General features: G+C 38.9%; 1 protein-coding gene across 4 annotated transcripts in view; it reads left to right on the top strand.

The window, feature by feature from the left end:
• The window catches only part of TBC1D8 (TBC1 domain family member 8), a 554164-nt gene that overhangs the window by 320485 nt on the left and 209098 nt on the right, over window positions 1-24581 (top strand). For all 4 annotated transcript variants that reach the window (XM_053707644.1, XM_053707646.1, XM_053707643.1 and 1 more), the window contains one exon: window positions 3804-4044. In XM_053707644.1, the coding sequence (XP_053563619.1) occupies window positions 3804-4044 (241 nt within the window). The remainder of the gene's footprint in view (window positions 1-3803; window positions 4045-24581) is intronic.

Genomic DNA, 24581 nt, shown 5'->3' with positions numbered 1-24581 from the left:
TTACGACATCCATGTTTTCTGCTATTAAATTTTGTACCATAACTCTGTGCCATCCCAGAAAAGCTATAACCCCCCCCCCCCCCCCCCCAGTAAGAAAACACTTCAACATTATGTCACACGGTTTTTATTTTACTGGTTCACAGTTATATATTTGGTGAATGTGACTTAATTTCACTTAAGCTTACCCGCTGTTTCTTATTAACCACTATAAAGCCCAAAAAGGGCTGCTAATCTGACTACCATATGTCCTTCAGTTTTTGCGACCAAATGGCCCATAAGTGGCCATCCAATTAGTCAGCCAATTAAGCTAAGCTATACTATTATAAAATAGAGGTTTGGAAAGCCTACATACTGTTATTCCTTGTTATATTTATCTCTTTTCCTACAAATATCAATGTTTCATGTACAGTGGTATATACACTGTATGTCCTTGATGTTGCAAGGCGATCACTGTATTTTATTTATATTGCAAAACCTCAATAAAAAAAAATATTATTAAAAAAGTAAATAAATTGACCACTGTAACATGATCAGTAAATGTCGGGTATAATTGGAAGTGCTTAGCTCATAGTCTATAAAAGTCATAAAACCTTAAATGGAAAGCAATCTCTTATTTTAGTACTCTGTATACTAAATATACTTTTGTTGCAAAGCTACATATAGGTGGTGCTGGCTGTGTGATCCATCTGTTAATGTGCTTAGGGATAGCAAATACCCTTCTGGCAAGGATTAATTAGAGTGGAAATACATAACTTGCTTACGTTTTTAAGATGCTAGGGAGAATGCGGCCAGTTTTGGGTGCACTCATGTAAAAGGATAAATATGAGTTGCTTGTCTTACAGTTGCCTAACATTTAGGCTGCACAAACTGCAAACCATGGTTTGTATGTAGCAGTAAAGGCTAAAAAGAGTTCACTTGTTTACTATACTGCACATTAAAATGGTATAATGTATAAAACCTGGTAGATTAAATCTAGTTTTTTAGATAACTGTCTTAACTATTGAAAAATGTCATATTCGTAACTGCTTTAGATTATAGATTTGCATTTAAAGACAGAATAGATTTGTTCACTCTCTCCCTTCCATGTATCTGTTGTGGTCAATAAACAGAATATCGGTAAGTAGGGAAATAATAGCTTTATCTGTTAAGTCAGAGGGACTCAAAGCACTTTATAAAAGATAAAAATAATGCAATATAAATATGTACTATGCCTGCCTACAAAGAGAATATGCTACTCTTTCTTTGGGCTATAGTATACACAAGTAATGCCGTAATTCATCATTTAATTATAATGTGTGATGCAGAAGCAGATTATATTTTGGAATTTAACTTTTAAACAAAAATGCCATTCACATTTAAATTCAAAATTCTCACCCTGACCTACAAAGCCCTCACCAATGCTGCCCCACCCTACCTGTCCTCACTCATCAACAAATATACTCCTGCCCGTCCCCTAAGATCCAACAACGACCTGCTTCTTGCATCCTCTACCATCACCTCTTCTCATTCTAGACTACAGGACTTCTCTCGTGCGGCACCAACCCTCTGGAACGCACTTCCTCGAGATGGAAGACTTGCCCCTAACCTCTCCTCCTTTAAACGTTCCCTAAAGACCTTTCTGTTCAGGGAAGCTTATCACCCGACTTATTAACAAACTAACCAATTAACTAACAGTTGCCCTCTATCTCCTCACTAATATCATTCTCACCTCTGCAGTCCCCACCTCCTGTTTCCAATCCTCCTACCCATCTAGATTGTAAGTTCCCACGGGAACAGGGCCCTCAATTCCCCCTGTATTTGTCTGTAAAATTTTGTGTCTTATCGTATTGTTTCTCCACTGTACTGTTATCCTTGTACCCATGGGCAGCGCTGCGGAATCTGTTGGCGCTTTATAAATAAAGAATAATAATAATAATAATAATTTATAAATGAAAATCATGGAAATTGTCAGGGGTGCCTAAACTTTTGCATACGACTGTATATATATGTTCTAATCTATCCTCACCGAGAATAGACTCTGCACTCACTGGATTTTCAAAATTTAGTTTTTTAATAAATCAGATTGCAAAATATCCTCCAACATTTTGGTACCAGACTGGTACCTTTCTCAATGGGTATTCACAGTGTCTTAAGCGGTACCACTAGTTAAATCAACAGAGGCTAAGAAAGTCTCTCCCCAATCTGCCGTCCTGGGCAGGGGCTTTGTTGGCCTAGGCCAGTGATGGCTAACCTTGGCACCCTAGATGTTTTGAAACTAAATTCTCCATGATGCTTAGACACTCTGCAGTCTAGTTGAGCATCATGGGAAATGTAGTTCCAAAACATCAGGGGTGCCAAGGTTAGCCATCAATGGCCTAGGCCAAAATAAGGCCCTGGTCCAGCCTTATCATTTAAGAGGCAACACTGAGTTTTTTTTTCCTGATAGTAAGTTTCATACATTTTAGAAATACTCTGAATGCACATGCTTACTTCAAACGAGCAATTTTAAACAACTCTCCAATTTACTATTATTATCATGTTTGCAGAATCTTTTATTAAAGATTAAAACTAGGTAGGTTCTTAAAATCTCAGGAGTTTGCACATATCTTTAGTAATCTATGGCAGCAGTGTTTTGTTTTATACAATTTTGTAAAACACTGCTGCCATAGAGTACTAAAGACCCGTGCACACTATTGAGCTCTTATTAGTCTACCTAGTTTTATTCTTCAATAAAAGATACCATGAGAATGATGCAAATTTAATAACAGAAGTAATCTGGAAAGTTATTTAAAATTGCATGCTCTATCTGAATCATGAAAGTTTAATTTTGACTTTACTGTCCCTTTTTAAAACAGAATGTTTTAGTACCTCCTATAGAATTAGCTTCTTGTTTTGGAAGCTCTGATGATCTCTTCTACATAGACATTACATGAAGCAGCCCTCTGCAATCTTGTATCAAGTACAATCTTTATGTTTGATGCTTCAAACTCTGTCTTGCCAATAATCTTATTTGGTCTTACATGGGAATAGGTAGTTCTCTAGCCTGGCTTTAAACTTTTGTTTTAGATATATTTCAAGTTTCATGCCTCTCAAGACATTGGTTTTCTCTCATTTTGGGCCTTATCAAAAGCTCTTTGTTTTGGTCAGTACTACTAGATTCCTCAGATAATTTTAGAAAGGCACATTTCAGCTTGAGAGCTGTTTATCTAGCTATGCAAGGGTCTGGACACGGAGAGACACATATATTACAATATAATAATATTAATAATAAAAAAATCCCCACAAGGAATTTGCATAATTTCTTTCCATGCCAGTGAGGTGCTTAAATTCCCATATCTTGGCTTGTGTTTAGTAGCATCCAACAAGGTTTGTCCTTTTAATTACGGCTTTTTAAAAATGGTGGTATGAAACAGGAAGGGGAGGAGTCTTATATCCACCCAGGATTTGTTTTTTTTCCTCCAGACCCCTATATAAAGAATCAGTCTTTACTGGTATGAGCCAAGATATTTACATTTCATTAAGTACGATTTATTTAAGGATTTTTTATGTGCATTCATTTATCACTATTACACGTTTTACACTTTTGTTTGAGAACATCAGTAGTTGTTTAATTTGGCTATGAAATATACTAAAAACAAATTAAACCCTTAAATTAGGTGTCATATCTTGTGGTTGGGCAGCTGCCAACTGCTACTATGTAATCCGAAAATAGGGGATCAATCTAGTGACATGAGTTTACAGCCATTCAGATACTGAGATAATACAAAGTATATGCCAATCTGTAGTATTCATGTTCTTTACTAATTAATTGCTTTGCTCTTCAGTGAAAATAGTGATCCCTTGGGTGGAAATCCAGAAACTTGATAGAGCTTCCAATGTACTGATGGCAGATTTCATCATTGTTACTACTCATGGCAAAGAGCGTGAATTCTCCATGTTCCTTGATATTGCTGAGGTCTTCAGGATAATGGAACAGTTGGCAGATGTGGCTGTCAGAAGGCTGCTGGACAATGAGGTCTTTGAACTAGACCCAAACCTTCAGGAACCTTCACAGATCACCAAGAGGTAAATTAAAATCATGTTATGAGTCTTCATTAATGTGTGTTTCAGATTCTATTATATGTTAAAATGCAAATCCCTTCCTTTCTTCCAAAACTGATTTTATTGTGTCTATATTACATGGGTCTACCCAGATATTTGTACAAATGTTTCTTATGATAACTTTAAAATTACATTATATATTTTTTTGCAGTAATTTACAATATATAAAAATATAGCAGTTAAACTTTTTAATATATTTTTATGTAGAACAAAATTTTAGTAAAAACTGATAAAAATTAATGTGAACCTAGAAGGAAGCACATGTTTGCATACCTATTGCTCACTGTCTGATACGGACAACTCCTTTAGAGAAAGGTGGCTATTAAGACGAGGAACATCCATATAAAAAAACAAAGCAATATAATGTTTTTTCATACAGTGCACATTTTAAGTAGCTTTTTATAATACATTATTACTCTGTCTAGTTCGGTAATGATCTCAAGCTTTGTTTTGAAGCCTTGTTAAAATAAGCAAACAAATATAACACCCCCCCCCACACACACACACACACAAATATCTCTAAATGTTATCTTCTATAAAACAGTCCCTACTGAACTACTGCGGTGTGCTGAAATAAGGTTGCCTTGTACAATACATGCAATAATGTTTAACATGGGTATATTTCTTATTTTCGCTAGGGCTTTGTTTACTTTTGTTGCACATGGAACATCGTCTTTTGGAAAGACATGAGACTATTTGACATATCCAAGAGAGTTTACTGTTCTTGTTTAATCCTATTCCTGTAATCTGGAAATGGAAAAAAACAACAACAAAAAACGCAATGTCCACAAAGTGATTTATTGACCTTTTTGCTATAATGTTTGCAGAGTCTCCTCTGTTTCCCTCCACTCATGGGAATCGATACAGAGGTTTATTATTGTGATGTTCTTTTTCCAATATAGACTGAGCTCTTTTGATCAAAATCCACGTCTGTTTCTGTAATGTGCTTAGCTGTCATGATATCACAATTATTGTCGAGGGAGGCTGTCTTCATCCTTGTCTGTGCATACAGTGTGTCTGCTGGCGCTGCAGCTTTCTGTGCACTACATTTCCCAGAATTCCAAATTCATTAAACCACACATAAATATTTAATAGCACTTGTTCTAATTAGACTTTATTAGTCATTATAAAATAGTCTGAAAGTAAAGCTCATGGGTGCAAAACAGCTACATTTTATAGGTATAATGCTTGTTTCTTTCTCTGCAATCTTAACCTCTAATCTCAGGCTGATAGTGTATGATGTTCATTTACGTCATTTCTTAAAGTGGTTTGCTGAGGTATCATGTTGCACAAGTTGTTGTCAGCTGGATGTTTTCTTCTACTAGATACGACGAGTCCACGGATTCATCCTTACTTGTGGGATATTATCCTCCTACTAACAGGAAGTGGCAAAGAGTACCACAGCAGAGCTGTCTATATAGCTTCAAGCAAGACTTTTTTATTTTAAATGGTACCGGTGAGTGCTATTTTTCCTCAGGGAGCATATGGAAAGAAGATTTCTGCCTGGAGGCTGATGATCTTAGCAGTGGTTGCTAAGATCCAGAGGAGTTCCCACAGAATGGCTGAGGAGTACTTGAGAAGCTTCAGTGTGGGGAACGGTCTTTATGCTACAAGCATTGAGGTATGTTCAGTCATTTTTTCTGAAGAGACTGTGGTATTTCAGAACCGGCTGACATTGTTCCCTTGAGGGAAGGGGTAAGCAGTAATCCTACAGGCAATGAAGGGATGTTACTGGGACCTGTTATATTATGGGCTATAACTTGAAAGACACTGGTTGCATAATATTTGTGTGAAAACGATTTATGTGCAGGGGCAAATAACGTTTTTTTCTGATACTAACGTTTGTGTGTTTGATGGCACTGGAGGGTTTCACATGGCTGACAAATTGTACTGGGTATATGGAAACCCACATGGCTAGTTCCTATAACACTTTACAGCATTTTTTCACTAGGCTGAGACATTGTGTATGATGGGCGGGGCCTAATTTCGCGCCTTAGATGCGCAGTTGTATTTCACATAGAGACAGCAAGCTCCAGCTCCGGTGGGCCTCAACTGAAGAGATAGCCTTATTGAAGTGAGAGTGTAATTCTCAGACCCCAGAGGGCAGGTAGGTGCCACAGCAGGTGGCGAGGTGCAGGAGGTTGATAGTTTATTCTCATAACGTTTTTTGGGTAACGTTTTTGCTAATAAAGGGTTAATAGTCCCTTACTTTTGGTGCAATCTTAGGCTGCCAGATTAGACACTTATGTGATAAAATTGTGAGTGTTAAAACCTTTTAAAGCAGTTTTGGAAAAATTGTATGCTTTTTTTCTCTTAAAGGCGCAGTACCATTTTTTCAGATTTGTTGTTTTCATTAAATGAAGTGTTTTCAAGTCTTTTTGTGGTCATTACTAGTCTGTTCAACATGTCTGACATTGAGGAAAGTCAATGCTCTATGTGTTAAGAAGCCATGGTGGAACCCCCACTTAAAATGTGTCCCTCATGTACTGAAAGGGCCTTACATTGCAAGGAACATATTTTAGCTGATAAAAGTATGTCTCAGGATGATTCTCAGTCTGAAGAGAATCAGGTTATGCCATCTAATTCCCCCCAAGTGTCACAACCTTTAACGCCCACTCAAGCGACGCCAAGTACTTCTAGTGCATCTAATTCTTTTACCCTGCAGGATATGGCTGCAGTAATGTCTACTACCCTTACAGAGGTATTGTCTAAACTGCCAGGTTTACAGGGTAAGCGCAGTAGGTCAGGTGTTAGAGTAAATGCTGAGCCCTCTGACGCTTTATTGGCCATCTCCGATGTACCCTCACAGTGTTCTGAATTGGGGGTGCCCTTCCTCAGGAGAAGACGGTTAAAATGAGGGCCAAACAAAATAATTTTAGTTTCTTTCGAAACTTTAAAGGTGGACCCTCTACTTCCTCCTCCGCCACAAAGCAGGAGGGGAATTTTGCACAATCCAAGTCAGTCTGGAGACCTAAACAGACCTGGAATAAAGGTAAACAGGCCAAGAAGCCAGCTGCTGCTACTAAGACAGCATGAAGGGGCAGCCCCCGATCCGGGACCGGATCTAATAGGGGGCAGACTTTCTCTCTTCGCTCAGGCTTGGGCAAGGGACGTTCAGGATCCCTGGGCATTAGAAATCGTGACCCAGGGGTATCGACTAGAATTCAAGGATTTTCTCCCAAGAGGGAGATTTCATCTTTCACGTTTGTCTGTAGACCAGACAAAAAGAGAGGCGTTCTTAAGCTGTGTAAAAGACCTATATACCATGGGTGTAATCTGTCCAGTTCCAAAACTAGAACAGGGGCAGGGATTTTACTCAAATCTGTTTGTGGTTCCCAAAAAAGAGGGAACCTTCAGACCGATTTTAGATCTCAAATGCCTAAACAAATTTCTCAGAGTCCCATCATTCAAGATGGAGACCATTCGAACTGTTTTACCAATGATACAGGAGGGTCAATATATGACTACCGTGGACTTAAAGGATGCGTATCTTCACATTCCTATCCACAGAGATCATCACCAGTTTCTCAGGTTCGCCTTCCTGGACAAACATTACCAGTTTGTGGCCCTTCCTTTCGGGTTGGCCACAGCTCCCAGAATCTTCACAAAGGTGCTAGGGTCTCTTCTGGCGGTCCTAAGGCCGCGGGGCATAGCAGTGGCGCCCTATTTGGGTGATATTTTGATTCAGGCATCAACTTTCCAGCTAACCAAATCTCACACGGACATTGTGTTGGCTTTTCTAAGAACTCATGGGTGGAAGGTGAATATACAAAAGAGTTCACTAGTTCCACTGACAAGAGTTCCATTCCTAGGAACTCTGATAGACTCGGTGTACATGAAAATATTTCTGACGGAGTTCAGAAAGTCAAAGATCTTAACCACTTGCCGGACACTTCAGTCCACTCCTCGGCCATCAGTGGCGCAGTGTATGGAGGTCATCGGATTAATGGTAGTGGCAATGGACATTGTTCTGTTTGCTCGCTTACATCTCAGACCACTGCAACTGTGCATGCTCAGACAGTGGAATGGGGATTATGCAGATTTATCTCATCAGATAAATCTGGATCTAGAAACCAGAGACTCTCTTCTTTGGTCGTTGTCACATGATCATCTGTCCCAGGGAATGTGCTTCCGCAGACCAGCATGGGTCATAGTGACGACGGACGCCAGCCTCTTGGGCTGGGGTGCAGTCTGGAATTCCCTAAAGGCTCAGAGTGTTTGGACTCAGGAGGAGTCCCTACTTCCAATCAATATTCTGGAACTGAGGGTGATATTCAACGCGCTTCAAGCGTGGCCTTGACTGTAGCATATATCAGTCATCAATGGGGAACAAAGAGTTCTCTAGCAATGATGGAAGTTTCTAAGATAATTCGATGGGCAGAGACTCACTTGTGCCATCTATCAGCAATCTATATCCCAGGAGTAGAGAACTGGGAAGCGGATTTTCTAAGTCGTCAGACTTTTCATCCGGGGAATGTGGGAGCTCCATCCAGAGGTGTTTGCGGCATTGATTCGTCAATGGGGCACACTGGAATTGGATCTGTTGGCATCTCGTCAGAATGCCAAACTTCCTTGTTACAGGTCCAGATTAAGGGATCCCCAAGCAGTACTGATAGATGCTCTAGTAGTACCTTGGTCATTCAACCTGGCTTATGTGTTTCCTCCTTTTCCTCTCCTGCCTCGTCTGATTGCCAGAATCAAACAAGAGAGGGCTTCTGTAATCTTGATAGCGCCTGCGTTGCCACGCAGGACTTGGTATGCAGATCTAGTGGAAATGTCATCTCTGCCACCATGGAAACTGCCACTGAGACAGGACCTTCTCATTCAAGGTCCGTTCCAACATCCAAATCTAAATTTTCTGCAGCTGACTTCCTGGAGATTGAACGCTTGATTTTATCTAAGCGGGGATTCTCTGAGTCGGTCATTGATACCTTGATTCAGGCTCGGAAGCCTGTCACTAGGAAAATTTACCATACGATATGGCATAAATATCTTTATTGGTGCAAATCCAAGAAGGATTGGAGAAGGGATTATCGGCTAGTTCCTTAAAGGGACAAATTTCTGCTTTGTCAATTTTACTACACAAGCGTCTGGCGGATGTCCCAGACGTTCAGTCTTTTTGTCAGGCTTTAGTCAGAATCAAGCCTGTGTTTAAACCTGTTGCTCCGCCTTGGAGTTTGAATTTAGTTCTAAATGTTTTTCAAGGGGTTCCGTTAGAACCCATGCATTCCATAGATATTAAGCTTTTATCTTGGAAAGTTTTGTTTTTAGTTGCTATCTCTTCTGCTCGAAGAGTTTCTGAGCTTTCTGTGTTACAATGCGACTCGCCTTATCTTATATTCCATTCTGATAAGGTGGTTTTGCGTACTAAACCTGGATTCCTTCCTAAGGTTGTTTCAAATAAGAATATTAATCAGGAAATTGTTGTTCCTTCTCTATGTCCTAATCCTTCTTCTAAGAAGGAGTGTCTGTTACATAACTTGGACGTGGTTCGTGCCTTGAAGTTTTACTTACAAGCGACCAAGGATTTCCGTCAAACATCTTCTCTCTTTGTTGTTTATTCTGGAAAACGTAGAGGTCAAAAAGCTACGGCTACCTCTCTTTGTTTTTGGCTGAAAAGCATCATCCGTTTGGCATATGAGACTGCTGGACAGCAGCCTCCTGAAAAAATTACAGCTCATTCTACTAGAGCGGTGGCTTCCACATGGGCTTTTAAAAACGATGCTTCTGTTGAACAGATTTGTAAGGCTGTGACTTGGTCCTCCCTTCATACCTTTTCCAAATTTTACAAATTTGATACTTTTGCTTCTTCTGAGGCTATTTTTGGGAGAATAGTTCTTCAAGCAGTGGTGCCTTCCATTTAGGTATCTGTCTTGTCCCTCCCGTTCATCCGTGTCCTGTTGCTTTGGTATTGTATCCCACAAGTAAGGATGAATCCGTGGACTCGTCGTATCTAGTAGAAGAAAAGGAAATTTATGCTTACCTGATAAATTGATTTCTTCTATGATACGACAAGTCCACGGCCCTACCTGTCATTTTAGACAGATTATATTTTTGTTTTCAAACTTCAGTCACCTCTGCACCTTTTTAGTTTCTCCTTTTTCTTCCTATACCTTTGGTCGAATGACTGGGGGGTGGAGTCAAGGGAGGAGCTATATAGACAGCTCTGCTGTGATGCTCTTTGCCACTTCCTGTTAGCAGGAGGATAATATCCCACAAGTAAGGATGAATCCGTGGACTCGTCGTATCGTAGAAGAAATCAATTTATCAGGTAAGTATAAATTTCCTTTTTTAAAAAATTTCTTTTCTGCTAGAGGGCAGCCTTTTTTTCATTGATTTTCAGATTAAACATTTTTGTAATTTAACCCTTGGATTGTTTGAATTTGGGTTAAATGAAATCAGCCTTTAACTGAATAGTGAGAGGCTATTCAGCTGAGTAGTTTTAGTTTTAAGATGAAAAAATCCCATTGTAATATGATAATTTTGTGTATTAGTTTAAATTGTTTATATATCCATCATATTAAAATACAGGTAGAAAACTCTTTATCCAAACTGCTTGGGGCCGGAAAAGGTGTGGATTGTGGAAAATTTGCACCTTTGGAAAAAATGGGACAGTTTGGAGAGGGGATGGAATTAAGTTTAAACAACAATATGTTATGCCATTTAGGCAATATTTACATGTCATAATACATGCAACCTAAAGGTAGTTTGATATAATTTGTAATACTTTTGTATACATGGTACCATCAGAAAGATAGTACAGTACTGAATCCGAATCGTAATATTTGTTGTTTTAAATAAATATAGACTATTAATTGCATTTTAGAGAACACAAATCAAACGAAAGACACTGGCAGAGAGGATTGTGACTTACAGATGGGGGAGGAGAGAAGAGTAATTTTTATTATTATTATTTTTTTAAAAAAGAAAAAAATTTTTTAACCCCTTAACGACCGTAACGGACCATGTACTTTGACAGTCGTTAAGGGTTTCCTTGCTAACAATTGCGACGGGACCGCGATATTGTGCCTTCCTTCCACCCTGCTGGTCACCGGAAATAACGTGATGCAGTCCCCATTAAAAGAGCAGCGATATACAGGGTGCGTCGCTGGTTCTTAAGGGGTTAATAAATATGTTTGGACTTCAGAATTAGTTTGGATTTTGGAATTCCAGAAATGGAGATTTGTACCTGTATTTTGTAACCTAAATTACAGTGTTTTGAAAAGAAAATAATAATAAACATAATAATACTTAGTGTTCTCCAAAGACAATTTTGTCAGCCAGGTGGTAGCATTGTTAAGTAGCCCGGTGAGACCATTATAATACTTTACAATATTATAAAAATAAAAAATTGTTTATAAATGCTACTTAAGCTATCCAAACATGCTTTAGTTGCATAATTTAATATAAATTAATAATAATAATTCATAATTTCTGCAGCATACAATAGTAAAAATTAATATTGTAACTTACTTTTTAATTTAGCAGTGCCATTATAATACTCTGTGCTCCGGCCGTCCATTTCAAAAGCATTTTTTTTTAATGTACTATCAGTTTTGACTGTTTTCCAATTGGCGGTCTAGCTACAAAAAAAATAGTGTGAGTGCCGTACGGCAAGAGGACCTATTGGAGAACAGTTATTAAACCATAAATTAAATCACAATCTTCCGCTTTTTTTTCAGCACATGATTTCTGATTGTCGGACAATGTTATTTGCCTTGTTAACCTTGTAATATCTCGATTTAAAAAGATGGACACAATAAAAGACAATATCGGATATTGATCGCTCTTTAATAGCGTGTAGTGATGCTAATAGATGAGTGTAATTAACTTGTGCTCTAAAACCATAAAGGAATGTGTGCGTCTATGTGATTTGAACAGGGAAAATTATGAGTACAGTGGACATGTTTATTGAGTTATTGATTATTTTAGTTAGAGTAGAAGTGCTTGATATTTTCTTTTTAAGTATTATTATTTGAGCAGGTAGTGTTTGTATCTGATTAGTGATATTGCCTCCTAATGTCATCCATTATGAACTGCACAATCTGAAAACTGTTGGGATGCCTGGTAATAAGTTGAGTGTTTGTGGGTGTATCAAGTGCTTTTAGTTGTGGAGTTTGATACATGAAAAATGGCCTGAAAATGTGTTGATCGTTATCAAAAATCTGCATTGTGATGAGAACTGGACCATTTTTTTCTCCAAACTGATAAAGAAAAAAGTGCTGCATTGTAGTGATTGTAATAGTCTAAGCCATCGAAAAGGGCTCATCTGCAGCCATTAACATGCTTACAATTATCAAGCAATAGGTTGTGACAATGAATATATCGGAGTACCTGAAAGGGTATGGTAATGTCAATAATGTTTCATCCAATGACTTATTCTGCTCTGCCGGATTCACAAGCATTTGGCCACCACTTCATGTGGTTTTGTACACTTGTTAAATGATATATGGGTTAAAAATAAAACATTTAGAGAGATGCAGCTTGAAATAGCTGGTGTTAGAAGATGTGCAGTTAGTTTTGCAGATGTAAGTGAATGATATTATTTTATCTACATTTATAGAAAGGTAATGTATTTTGAAACAATGCATATTGATTTGTTTTTAATAAAGTGTTTGTATACCATTTATTAGGTGATATATTTTTATAATGTTTTCCCTAATATGCCACTTATAAAGCATCCAAATGCTAATTTTCCTGGACTTTCCTCTCTCCTCTTTTCCTTGTAATTTATTAAACCTGCATAGAGCAGTATTGCTTTTCCCCTCCCTATAGTTTTTTTCATGAACCTTAAGCAGCTGTAGCTCAGTCCCAGGAAAAATAGACAAAACTTAACTTCCTAACAAGAACTGGTTGGGTGAGGGGTCTGGCTAATCATAGCTCATATGCAACAGTTCTCTCACTTCCACATTACAGCTTGTCTGCTAACAAAATGCTATGAACTCAGACATCTGGTTCCCTCTCATCTGAATGCAGAGCTGCTTTAGTTAGTGTTATATTCAAAACATCCCTTAAAACACACTACTTGCAGCAACAGATATCAGGAGGGTGATCAGGAAAAGCTGCAAAAATAAATATCCTTGCGTTTGTTGCCTGCTATAAGCACTTAATCACTATGATGCGTAAGGATATTCCGGGGCTCCCCACCTTTGTGCTATTTTATCCTTACCAATAAAAGTGACTTTTTATACTTTTTTGGTGTTTTTTGTGCAGCTGCGCTCTGTTTTTTTTTCCCCAAGACATCCCTTACACAGATCTCCTTTAATTGTGTTGTAGATATTTATTTATGTTTTTAAACTGTGTTTGGGGGAGTGGTGGGATTTTAAAATTAACCTGTACAACATGTATATTGTCATATGTCATATATATATTAAAAAGCAGGTTCAAGGGGCAAACTGAAAATTTTAGCCACTGCAACCACAGCCTGTTTTCTTTCTTTCTTTCTTTCTTTCTTTCTTTCTTTCTTTCTTTCTTTCTTTCTTTCTTTCTTTCTTTCTTTCCTTCTTTCTTTCTTTCCTTCTTTCTCACATTGCTTTATGTGTTGGTGATGAGGAGTCATACTACAAGATTCATGTTTGCAGAAATGTTCCCCTTTTTTGAGGTAGCAGTCATGGATATTGTAGTCAGGGGTAGCTATTGGGTAAGGGTTACAGGTTGTTCTTGCAAACAGTGCCTAATAGTTCTGTTCCTGTCTGCAGACCCAATGCAAGAAGGTCAAGTGAGGAAGAAAACAGTGTGTTGCTAAGATAATGTAACCCTTCTGATATTCAGCAGGGGGATGGTGTTTGTATGACTATGTGTGAGGTTTTTTAGATGCCACACCTTGGTGGATCTGCAGCTTAAAGTGGTAAATAGGACTTATCCTTTACCCTAGAGAACTACTTATTTTTAAGAAGACTTTAAGGCTGTTTGCTTTGGTGATTAGCAGCCTATTCTAGAGATTAATTCATGAAGCCTGCATTGTATTGAAGTATTTATCCACCTTACGACAGGCAGTCACACTGCTGAGGTAGATCTTGAATTTAATAGCATGGTAAGCTGTCGTTTCATCACATATCCAAGTACTCCACATTCCAACATTAGCAGTGTGTCAACAACCTGCAGTTATTTCCTCTGCAGCTTGACTGACAGGTGACTTGGCATTGTTACAGCAGCCTTAAAGAGATTTTGCTGTGCTTTGTAACAATTAGACATGTTAACCTTATTGCCTCTGCATAAATCCCTGTCCCTTTCTTCATGCAACGTCTGAATATTTTAGAAGGGGGGTTTATGTGAGCTAACAGGAGGGGCAGTGTTGTGTAGTGTAATTCATTGGTTGTCAGAGAATGCTGTCCGCATAGCAACATGTTGCAAGCTTTAAATCAAGCCTTGTATGACTGTTATGTAGGGGTTTGTCATTCTTCATATGTTTGCTAGTAAGAAGAGAACATAACTGTATAACTTAATATAAGGGATTAAATACCACACTCTGTGTTTGGCATTAATCACTGATCTGTGTATCTGATGTATAAATGTTAATTCGTACTCTGAGAAAAATAGTTGATCCACAATATTTCTCAGAAACGTTATCAGTTACTACTTAGTCAAATATTATATAAAGCAAGTGATGCTGGTAATGTGAGCTGTGGCAGAACAAAACTTAAATGTGCAATCTTAATAAAATTATAAAGCTTCAGTATTAAATGTAAAGTTGGTTAATATTAACAGTGACATTAAAGGGATATAAACCCCCATTTCTAGAGCACTATATGGCAGCAGTCTAGCAAGAATGGTATCCATTTGCAAGAGCACTAAATGGCAGTACTACAGTATTTCCTGCTATATAGTGCTCCAGTCATCTTTTTAGGTATCTCTTTAACAAAGAATATCATGGGAACAAAGCAAATTTAATAATAGAAGTAAATTCAAAACTTTTTTTTTTTTTTATTGTATGCTCTTTCTGAATCACAAAAAAATGCTTGGGTTTCATATCCCTTTATTTGACTATTTACTTGCTTGTTAGAGAACAGACTGCGTAAATAGGTATGTATGTAGTCCTCTGCACAGTTAGAAGAATTGTCAGCTTTAATGAAGAACAAGGTATAGGTTTAGATTTGGGTGGAGGTCCAAGTGTAGGCTTTATGATTATATTGCATGACTCTATAGTGTTAAATTGGCAAAAGCTGTGCCAAGGTTTGGACTGGAAGATAAGGTGTCATTATGAAACATGAATGAATAAATGAAAGTTCCCAAGATGATGGATTATCTTCAGTGGACTAAGACCAGGTTTTCCTCCTTAAAGGGACATGAATCCCAAGATTTTTCTTTCATGGTTCAGATAGATCATGTGATTTTAAAAAACGTTCTCATTTACTTCTATTAATTTATAAGGCAGCAGTTTGGTAAGAACATTATCCATTTGCAAGAACACTAGATGCCAGCACTATTTCCTGCCATGTAGTGTTCCAGATGCCTACCTACAGTAGGTATCTCTTCAACACAGAATATCATGAGAATGAAGCAAATTTGATAATAGAAGTAAACTGGAAACTTTTTAAAAATTGTATGTTCTGCCTGAATCACAAAAGAAAATCTTTGGGTTTCATATCCCTTTAAATATTGTACCCAATTGTACTTTTTTGTATCATGATGCTATTTCTTGCTTTATCCACAACTGACTAAATAATACTAAATAAAAGCTATTCCGAAGTATTGTAGTAGTATGTTTATTGCAAAAGTCAACACTCTACTTAGTAAAAAAAAGATTGTGGATACACCTCATAGTAGAGTTTAAAGAGATGTTCTTAGGACTTACTAGAGCACACTTTTGTCAGTTTTAAAAATTGAATGTTTAAATCAAACCTAATAATATCCGTAATGCAGCCTATTGCTGCCATAAACCTTAAAAGAAGTGTTTGGCGGGCATACCATTATGTCGGGAGGGTGGGATGGGCACTAGTTAAATAGACCATGTTGCTGGAAATCTACCGTTCAATATACCCAATTGAAAATAAATGGATTGGCGAAAAGGTCGAATAATTTGCATTTGTGTTTCTGTTGGCCTGTCGCAAACAACCTTAAGCCATTTAAAAAAAAATTGTTCTATATATTTATCGTTAAAAGTTAATAAATTGATTTGCTCAACTATCACTTGAGTCTCTATTCTTTTAATAAATAAAGTGAAATTCAGAGCATTTTTAGCTTTCCAATTTTCAAGTATAAGCAAACGAGCTAATATTAGTACTGTATTAATCAGTGGCGTATTATTAATCCTCTTATCTGGCTTGACAAGGAAAAAAATATGTTAAGGCTTAAGGACAATCTGGGGGGTCTAAGAATTTGTTATGCCAAAATTGTATTATTTTTGGGCATTGCCAGAAGCAGTGTATCATATTTGCCTGAGTTGCACTACATTTTGGACATAGTTTCTCAGTCTTATACCACACAGCAATCCTTTGCGGTGTAATATAAATCATATTTATTAATTGTATCTGGGATTCTTTACATGCGTTAGACGTTTTTGTTTTCGTAACTATGTTAAAACTTAAGTGTGTGTATGTGTGTATATATATATATATATAAGTATTAAAAAAGTAGCTTTCAATGAGCGAGTCTATTTGGGCATAAGACCACTCTGATCTGTAATTGTTCCTCAAAAATTGAATATAGTGCCTTAGTTGAAGATATGCAAAAAAGACTGACTTGTAAATCTGAAATTCAGATACTAATTGTTAAAAAGGTTTCATACATGAGGTTGTAATTTCTAGGGCTTGTGCAATATAATGTAAACCTTTAGTACTCCATTCTTGGAAGTTTACTGAGTGTAATCCGGGGAGGTATTCCGGATTCCCCGTAATAGTTAAATAAGGCGAGGCACTAGGGGTGGCACCTAATTCTGAAAAAAAAATCTGCCAGGCCCTAACAATACTTGAAATAGAGGTCATATTAATAACATTCAATGGTAGTTTGGCTATGGTATTATTGGATAATCACATACACTTTATCACTCAAAAATAAAAGAAGATCATCCGCATATAATAGTAGATATAATATATAATTTATCCCTCTATATACTGTACCTATTTAAACTGTGCATGTTTTTTCTGTAAGCACTAGATATTCTTTATTTGTATTATTATCCTTCCCCCTCTGCTCTTGGCAGTGCCAAGTGCTCTGTTTTTTGTCAAGAGACTTCTGGTGTTGATGTTTGTTTGCCAACACTGAAATGGAATTACTAAAGAATATGTGTATTTTTTATGTACTGTGTGTGCTGTCTGTTTTCCTGTAATTAAAGTTGTAAATTGCATAGTTTCATGAAGGTTTAGATGCTATAACTTACTGAAGTTAGTATAGTTTACTACACCAGTTTAATTCTACCAGAGAGAACAATGTGCAAGCAAATGATTTATTATTGAGGTGATCTTTTAATCCTTAAACTGTGTATGCCAAAAAATGGTTTAGATTTCCCATAAACAGAGTAAGCAGCTGCCTATGGATGTAATGTCTGATGACTTCTGTAGGTAAACATAGAGGCATTTGTTTGCCTGTAAAAGTACAGTGATACAATATGTTTTCATTAGGTGTGAGTCCCTCAAGGAATGGGAATGAGACTCTATTATAATTGGCGTTTTAAAGCATTAGACCCTGAAGTTTGCCAGCTACCTGCGATTAAAACGACGATGTCAAAATTAAACTTAAAGTGAATGTCAAGTTAACACGGATGCCTCACGGCATCGTATAGACTTTTAAAAATTAGCCTGAGTTTAATTCATGAAATGTTTGATATTTATTTATTTTCTTACATTTGTACCGATCTGCCGATAAGCGCATCTCTCCCACCCCCCAAATTTGTCTAATTGATTGACAGCTGACGTTTCTTCAAACAACTAATCCTTGTCCCCCAACCTCCCCCCGGGGGTGTTCATCCCCTATGCATAAACGTCACGGCCCGGGGGGAAACAAGGATTAGTTGTTTGAAGAAACGTCAGCTGTCAATCAATTAGACAATATGGGGGGCGGGAGAGATGCACTTATCGGCAGGTCGGTACAAATTTAAGAAAATAATTAAATATCAAACATTTCATGAATTAAACTCATACAAATTTTCTTCTATAAGATACGACGAGTCCACAGATTCATCCTTTACTTGTGGGATATTATACTCCTGCTAACAGGAAGTGGCAAAGAGCACCACAGCAGAGCTGTCTATATAGCTCCTCCCTTGACTCCACCCCCAGTCATTCTCTTTGCCTACTCTAAGTAATAGGAAGGGTAAAGTGAAAGAGGTGATAAAATGTTAGTTTTTATTTTCTTCAAGCAAGAGTTTTTTATTTTAAATGGTACCGGTGTGTACTATTTTCTCTCAGGCAGCAGATGGATGAAGACTTCTGCCTGGAGGCTGATGATCTTAGCATTTGTCACTAAGATCCAGAGAAGTTCCCACAGAATGGCTGAGGAGTACTTAAGAAACTTCAGTGTGAGGAACGTTTTTCATGCTACAAGCATTGAGGTATGTTCAGTCATTTTTTTTTCTGGAGAGACTGTGTTATTTCAGAATTGGCTGACAGTATCCCCATGAGGGAAAGGGTAAGCAGTAATCCTAATGTATAGAGAGGGGTATTACTGGACCTGTATGTTGGGCTATAAAAACATGGTTGACACTGATGACGTGATGTTTGTGGGCAAACATTTCTATGTTGGGAGTTAAAAATAACGTTTTTGTGCAAACGTTTTGACTTTATTTTAACAAGGGTACACATTGCTTCACTTAGGTGGGTATTTGAACCCACATGGCTAGGTTTTAGACCGCTCTGGTGCGGTTCTTGTTAAGGCTGGGTTAGATGGGTGGGGCCTATTTTCGCGCCTCAGTTGCGCAGTTGTTTTTCCCATGCAAGTAGCAAGCTCCAACTCCGGTGGGCCTTTCAGGAAAGTTTGGGGCTAATCGAAGGGTTAATCCGATTTTACAGACCTCTAAGGGCAGGTAGGTGCCACAGCAGGGCTGTGGCGAGGTGCAGGGGGTGTTTTTGTTTAATTATAACGTTTCTGGTACAACGTTTTTTGTTCTTAAGTATTAAGTATTCCTTTCCTTGTGGGGCAATCTTAGCTGACAAGTTGGGATACATTTATCATAAAATTAAGATAATTTTATCATTTTAAAGCAGTTTTGGAAAAATGTTATGCTTTTTTTCTCTTAAAGGCGCAGTACCGTTTTTTCAGATTGTTATTTTTTTCACAAAATAAAGTGTTTTCAAGCCTGTTTGTGGTCATTACTAGCCTGTTTTAACATGTCTGACATTGAGGAAAGCCAATGTTCTATGTGTTTAGAAGCCATTGTGGAACCCCCACTTAAAATGTGTCCCTCATGTACAGAAAGGGCCTTACATTGCAAAGAACATATTTTAGCTGATAAAAGTATGTCTCAGGATGATTCTCAGTCAGAAGAGAATCAGGTTATGCCATCTACTTCTCCCCAAGTGTCACAACCTTTAACGCCCGCCCAAGCGACGCCAAGTACTTCTAGTGCGTCTAATTCTTTCACCCTGCAAAATATGGCTGCAGTTATGTCTACTACCCTTACAGAGATATTATCTAAATTGCCTGGTTTACAGGGTAAGCGCAGTAGGTCCGGTATTAGAGTAAATGCTGAGCCCTCTGATGCTTTATTGGCCATCTCCGATGTACCCTCACAGTGTTCTGATTTGGGGGTGGGGGGAATTGCTGTCTGAGGGAGAGCTTTCTGATTCAGGAAAGATGTTCACTCAAACAGACTCAGATATGACGGCCTTTAAGTTTAAGCTTGAACACCTCCGCTTGTTAATCAGGGAGGTTTTAGTGACTCTGGATGATTGTGACCCTATTGTCATCCCGCCAGAGAAACTGTGTAAAATGGATAAATATCTAGAGGTCCCTACTTACACTAATGTTTTTCCAGTCCTTAGAAGAATTTCGGACATTGTTACTAAGGAGTGGGATAGACCAGGCATTCCGTTCTCTCCCCCTCCTACTTTTAAGAAAATGTTTCCCATATCCGACACCATTCGGGATTCGTGGCAGACGGTCCCTAAGGTGGAGGGAGCTATTTCTACCGTGGCTAAGCGTACAACTATACCTATTGAGGACAGTTGTGCTTTCAAAGATCCTATGGATAAAAAATTAGAAGGGCTTCTAAAGAAGTTGTTTATTCATCAGGGTTTTCTTCTGCAACCTATAGCGTGCATTGTTCCAGTAACTACTGCAGCAGCTTTTTGGTTTGAGGCTCTAGAGGAGTCTCTTAAGGTTGAGACCTCATTAGATGATATTTTGGATAGAATTAAGGCTCTCAAGCTAGCAAATTCTTTTATTACAGATGCCGCTTTCCAAATGGCTAAGTTAGCGACTAAGAATGCAGGCTTTGCCTTTTTAAGCGCATAGAGCGTTATGGCTTAAGTCATGGTCTGCTGATGTGTCATCTAAATCCAAGCTTTTAGCTATTCCCTTTAAGGGTAAGACCCTATTCGGGCCTGAACTTAAGGAGATCATTTCTGACATTACTGGAGGTAAAGGTCATGCCCTTCCTCAGGACAAGACGCTTAAAATGAGGACCAAACAGAATAATTTTCGTTCCTTTCGAAACTTTAAAGGCGATCCCTCTACTTCCTCATCCGCCTCCAAGCAGGAGGGGAACTTTGCTCAATCCAAGTCAGTCTGGAGACCTAACCAGACCTGGAATAAAGGTAAACAGGCCAAGAAGCCCGCTGCTGCTACCAAGACAGCATGAAGGGGCAGCCCCCGATCCGGGACTGGATCTAGTAGGGGGCAGACTTCCTCTCTTCGCTCAGGCTTGGGCAAGAGACGTTCAGGATTCCTGGGCATTAGAAATTGTGACCCAGGGGTATTGTCTAGAATTCAAAGATTCTTTCCCAAGGGGAAGATTTCATATTTCACGTTTGTCTGTAAACCAGACAAAAAGAGAGGCGTTCTTACGCTGTGTAAAAGACCTATATACCATGGGTGTAATCTGCCCAGTTCCAAAAGTAGAACAGGGGCAGGGGTTTTACTCCAATCTGTTCGTGGTTCCCAAAAAAGAGGGATCCTTCAGACTGATTTTAGACCTCAAAATTCTAAACAAATTTCTCTTGTTAAGTGTGTTCAGTCCATGGGTCATCCATTACTTATGGGATATATTCTCCTTCCCAACAGGAAGTTGCAAGAGGATCACCCAAGCAGAGCTGCTATATAGCTCCTCCCCTCACATGTCATATTCAGTCATTCTCTTGCAACTCTCAACAAAGAAGGAGGTTGTGAGAGGAGTTAGGAGTTTTTTACTTAATTATTCTTCAATCAAAAGTTTGTTATTTTAAATGGCACCGGAGTGTGCTGTTTTTTCTCTCAGGCAGTATTTAGAAGAAGAATCTGCCTGCGTTTTCTATGATCTTAGCAGACGTAACTAAGATCCACTGGCTGTTCTCGTACCTTCTGAGGAGTGGGGTAACTTCAGAAAAGGGAATAGCATGCGGGGTCCCCTGCAAATGAGGTATGTGCAGTAAAATATTTTCTAAGGAATGGAATTGACTAAGAAAACACTGCTGATACCCATATGATGTAAGTACAGCCTTAAATGCAGTAGTAGCGACTGGTACTCAGGCTGATAAATGTATACGCAGTAATGTTATTTTCTAGGGAATGGAATTTGACTGAGAAAATAATGTTAATACTGAAATAATGTATGAGCCTTAACTGCAGTAGAAGCGACTGGTAGCAGGCTTAGTGATAACTTTACATAACATTTGAAATGTTTGTTTTTAAAAACGTTTACTGGCATGTTAATCGTTTTGTAAGGTACTTGGTGATAAATCTTTTCGGGCATGATTTTTTTCCACATGGCTAACGTATATTTCTGCATGGAAACCGTTATATCAGGTCTCCCACTGTTGTAATATGAGTGGGAGGGGCCTTTTTTTAGCGCCTTGTTGCGCAGTTAAAATTCGATCACAGTCTTCCTGCTTCTTCCTCCTTGATCCAGGACGTCTCCAGAGAGCTCAGGGGTCTTCAAAATGTATTTTTGAGGGAGGTAATCAGTCACAGCAGACCTGTGACAGTGTGTTTGACTGTGATAAAAACGTTAATTGTTAAATTGATTAACCGTTTTGGGTATTAAGGGGTTAAATCATCCTTTTGCTAGTGGGTGCAATCCTCTGCTAATTTCATACATTTACTGTTAAAATTTGGTTGCTATAACTGAATTAGTTCATTTTTATTTCAAGTGTGACAGTTTTTTTGTATTTTTAAAAAAAGCGCAGCAGCGTTTTTATATTGCTTGTAAATTTATTGAAAGTATTTTCCAAGCTTGCTAGCCTCATTGCTAGTCTGTTTAAACATGTCTGATACAGATGAATCTGCTTGTTCATTATGTTTAAAAGCCAATGTGGAGCCCAATAGAAATATGTGTACCAATTGTATTGATGTTACTTTAAAGAAAAGTCAGTCTTTACCGGTAAAGAAATTATCACCAGACAACGAGGGGGAAGTTATGCCGGCTAACTCTCCTCACGTGTCAGTACCTTCGCCTCCCGCTGAGGAGGTGCGTGATATTGTGGCGCCAAGTACATCAAGGCCCTTACAAATCACTTTGCAAGATATGGCTAATGTTATGACAGAAGTATTATCTAACTTGCCTGAGTTAAGAGGCAAGCGCGATAGCTCTGGGTTAAGGACAGAGCGCGCTGATGACACGAGAGCCATGTCCGATACTGCGTCACAATTTGCAGAACATGAGGACGGAGAGCTTCATTCTGTGGGTGACGGATCTGATCCAGGGAGACCGGATTCAGAAATTTCAAATTTTAAATTTAAGCTTGAGAACCTCCGTGTATTGCTAGGGGAGGTGTTAGCGGCTCTGAATGATTGTGACACGGTTGCAATCCCAGAGAAATTATGTAGGCTGGATAAATACTTTGCGGTACCGGTGTGTACTGACGTTTTTCCTATACCTAAAAGGCTTACAGAGATTATTAACAAAGAGTGGGATAGACCCGGTGTGCCTTTTTCCCCTCCTCCGATATTTAGGAAAATGTTTCCAATAGACGCTACCACACGAGACTTATGGCAGACGGTCCCTAAGGTGGAGGGAGCAGTTTCTACTTTAGCTAAGCGTACCACTATCCCGGTGAAGGATAGTTGTGCTTTCTAAGATCCAATGGATAAAAAATTAGAAGGTTACCTTAAGAAAATGTTTGTTCAACAAGGTTTTATATTACAGCCCCTTGCATGCATTGCGCCCGTCACTGCTGCGGCGGCATTCTGGTTTGAGTCTCTGGAAGAGGCTATTCGCACAGCACCATTGGATGAGATTATGAACAAGCTTAAAGCACTTAAGCTAGCTAATGCGTTTGTTTCGGATGCCGTTGTGCATTTAACCAAACTAACGGCTAAGAACTCCGGATTCGCCATCCAGGCGCGCAGAGCGTTATGGCTTAAATCCTGGTCAGCAGACGTGACTTCTAAATCTAAATTGCTTAATATTCCTTTCAAAGGGCAAACCTTATTCGGGCCCGGCTTGAAAGAAATTATTGCTGACATTACTGGAGGTAAGGGTCACACCCTCCCTCAGGACAGGGCCAAATCAAAGGCCAAACAGTCTAATTTTCGTGCCTTTCGTAATTTCAAGGCAGGAGCAGCATCAACTTCCTCCGCTCCAAAACAGGAAGGAACTGCTGCTCGTTACTGACAGGGTTGGAAAGGCAACCAGTTCTGGAACAAGGGCAAGCAGGCCAGAAAACCTACTTCTGCCCCTAAGACAGCATGAAGAAAGGGCCCCCTATCCGGAAACGGATCTAGTGGGGGGCAGACTTTCTCTCTTCGCCCAGGCTTGGGCAAGAGATGTCCAGGATCCCTGGACGCTGGAGATCATTTCTCAGGGATACCTTCTGGACTTCAAAGCTTCTCCTCCACAAGGGAGATTTCACCTGTCAAGGTTATCAACAAGACCTCTTATTAATGGGAGTGATCCACCCAGTTCCGTGGACGGAACAAGGGCAAGGTTTTTACTCAAATCTGTTTGTGGTTCCCAAAAAAGAGGGAACCTTCAGACCAATCTTAGACCTAAAGATCTTAAACAAGTTCCTAAGGGTTCCATCGTTCAAAATGGAAACTATTCGAACCATCCTACCCATGATCCAAGAGGGTCAGTATATGACCTCAGTGGACTTAAAGGATGCCTACCTTCACATACCGATTCACAAAGATCATTATCGGTACCTAAGATTTGCCTTTCTAGACAGGCATTACCAGTTTGTAGCTCTTCCCTTCGGGTTAGCTACGGCCCCGAGAATTTTTACAAAGGTTCTGGGCTCACTTCTGGCGGTACTAAGACCGCGAGGCATAGCGGTGGCTCCGTACCTAGACGACATTCTGATACAAGCGTCAAGTTTTCAAAATGCAAAGTCTCATACAGAGATAGTTCTAGCCTTTCTGAGGTCGCATGGGTGGAAAGTGAACATGGAAAAGAGTTCTCTATTACCACTCACAAGGGTTCCCTTTCTAGG

This window comes from Bombina bombina, chromosome 3, assembly GCF_027579735.1.
Source record: "Bombina bombina isolate aBomBom1 chromosome 3, aBomBom1.pri, whole genome shotgun sequence".
Lineage (NCBI taxonomy): Eukaryota > Metazoa > Chordata > Amphibia > Anura > Bombinatoridae > Bombina > Bombina bombina.
This window is presented reverse-complemented; position numbering and strand designations above follow the sequence as displayed.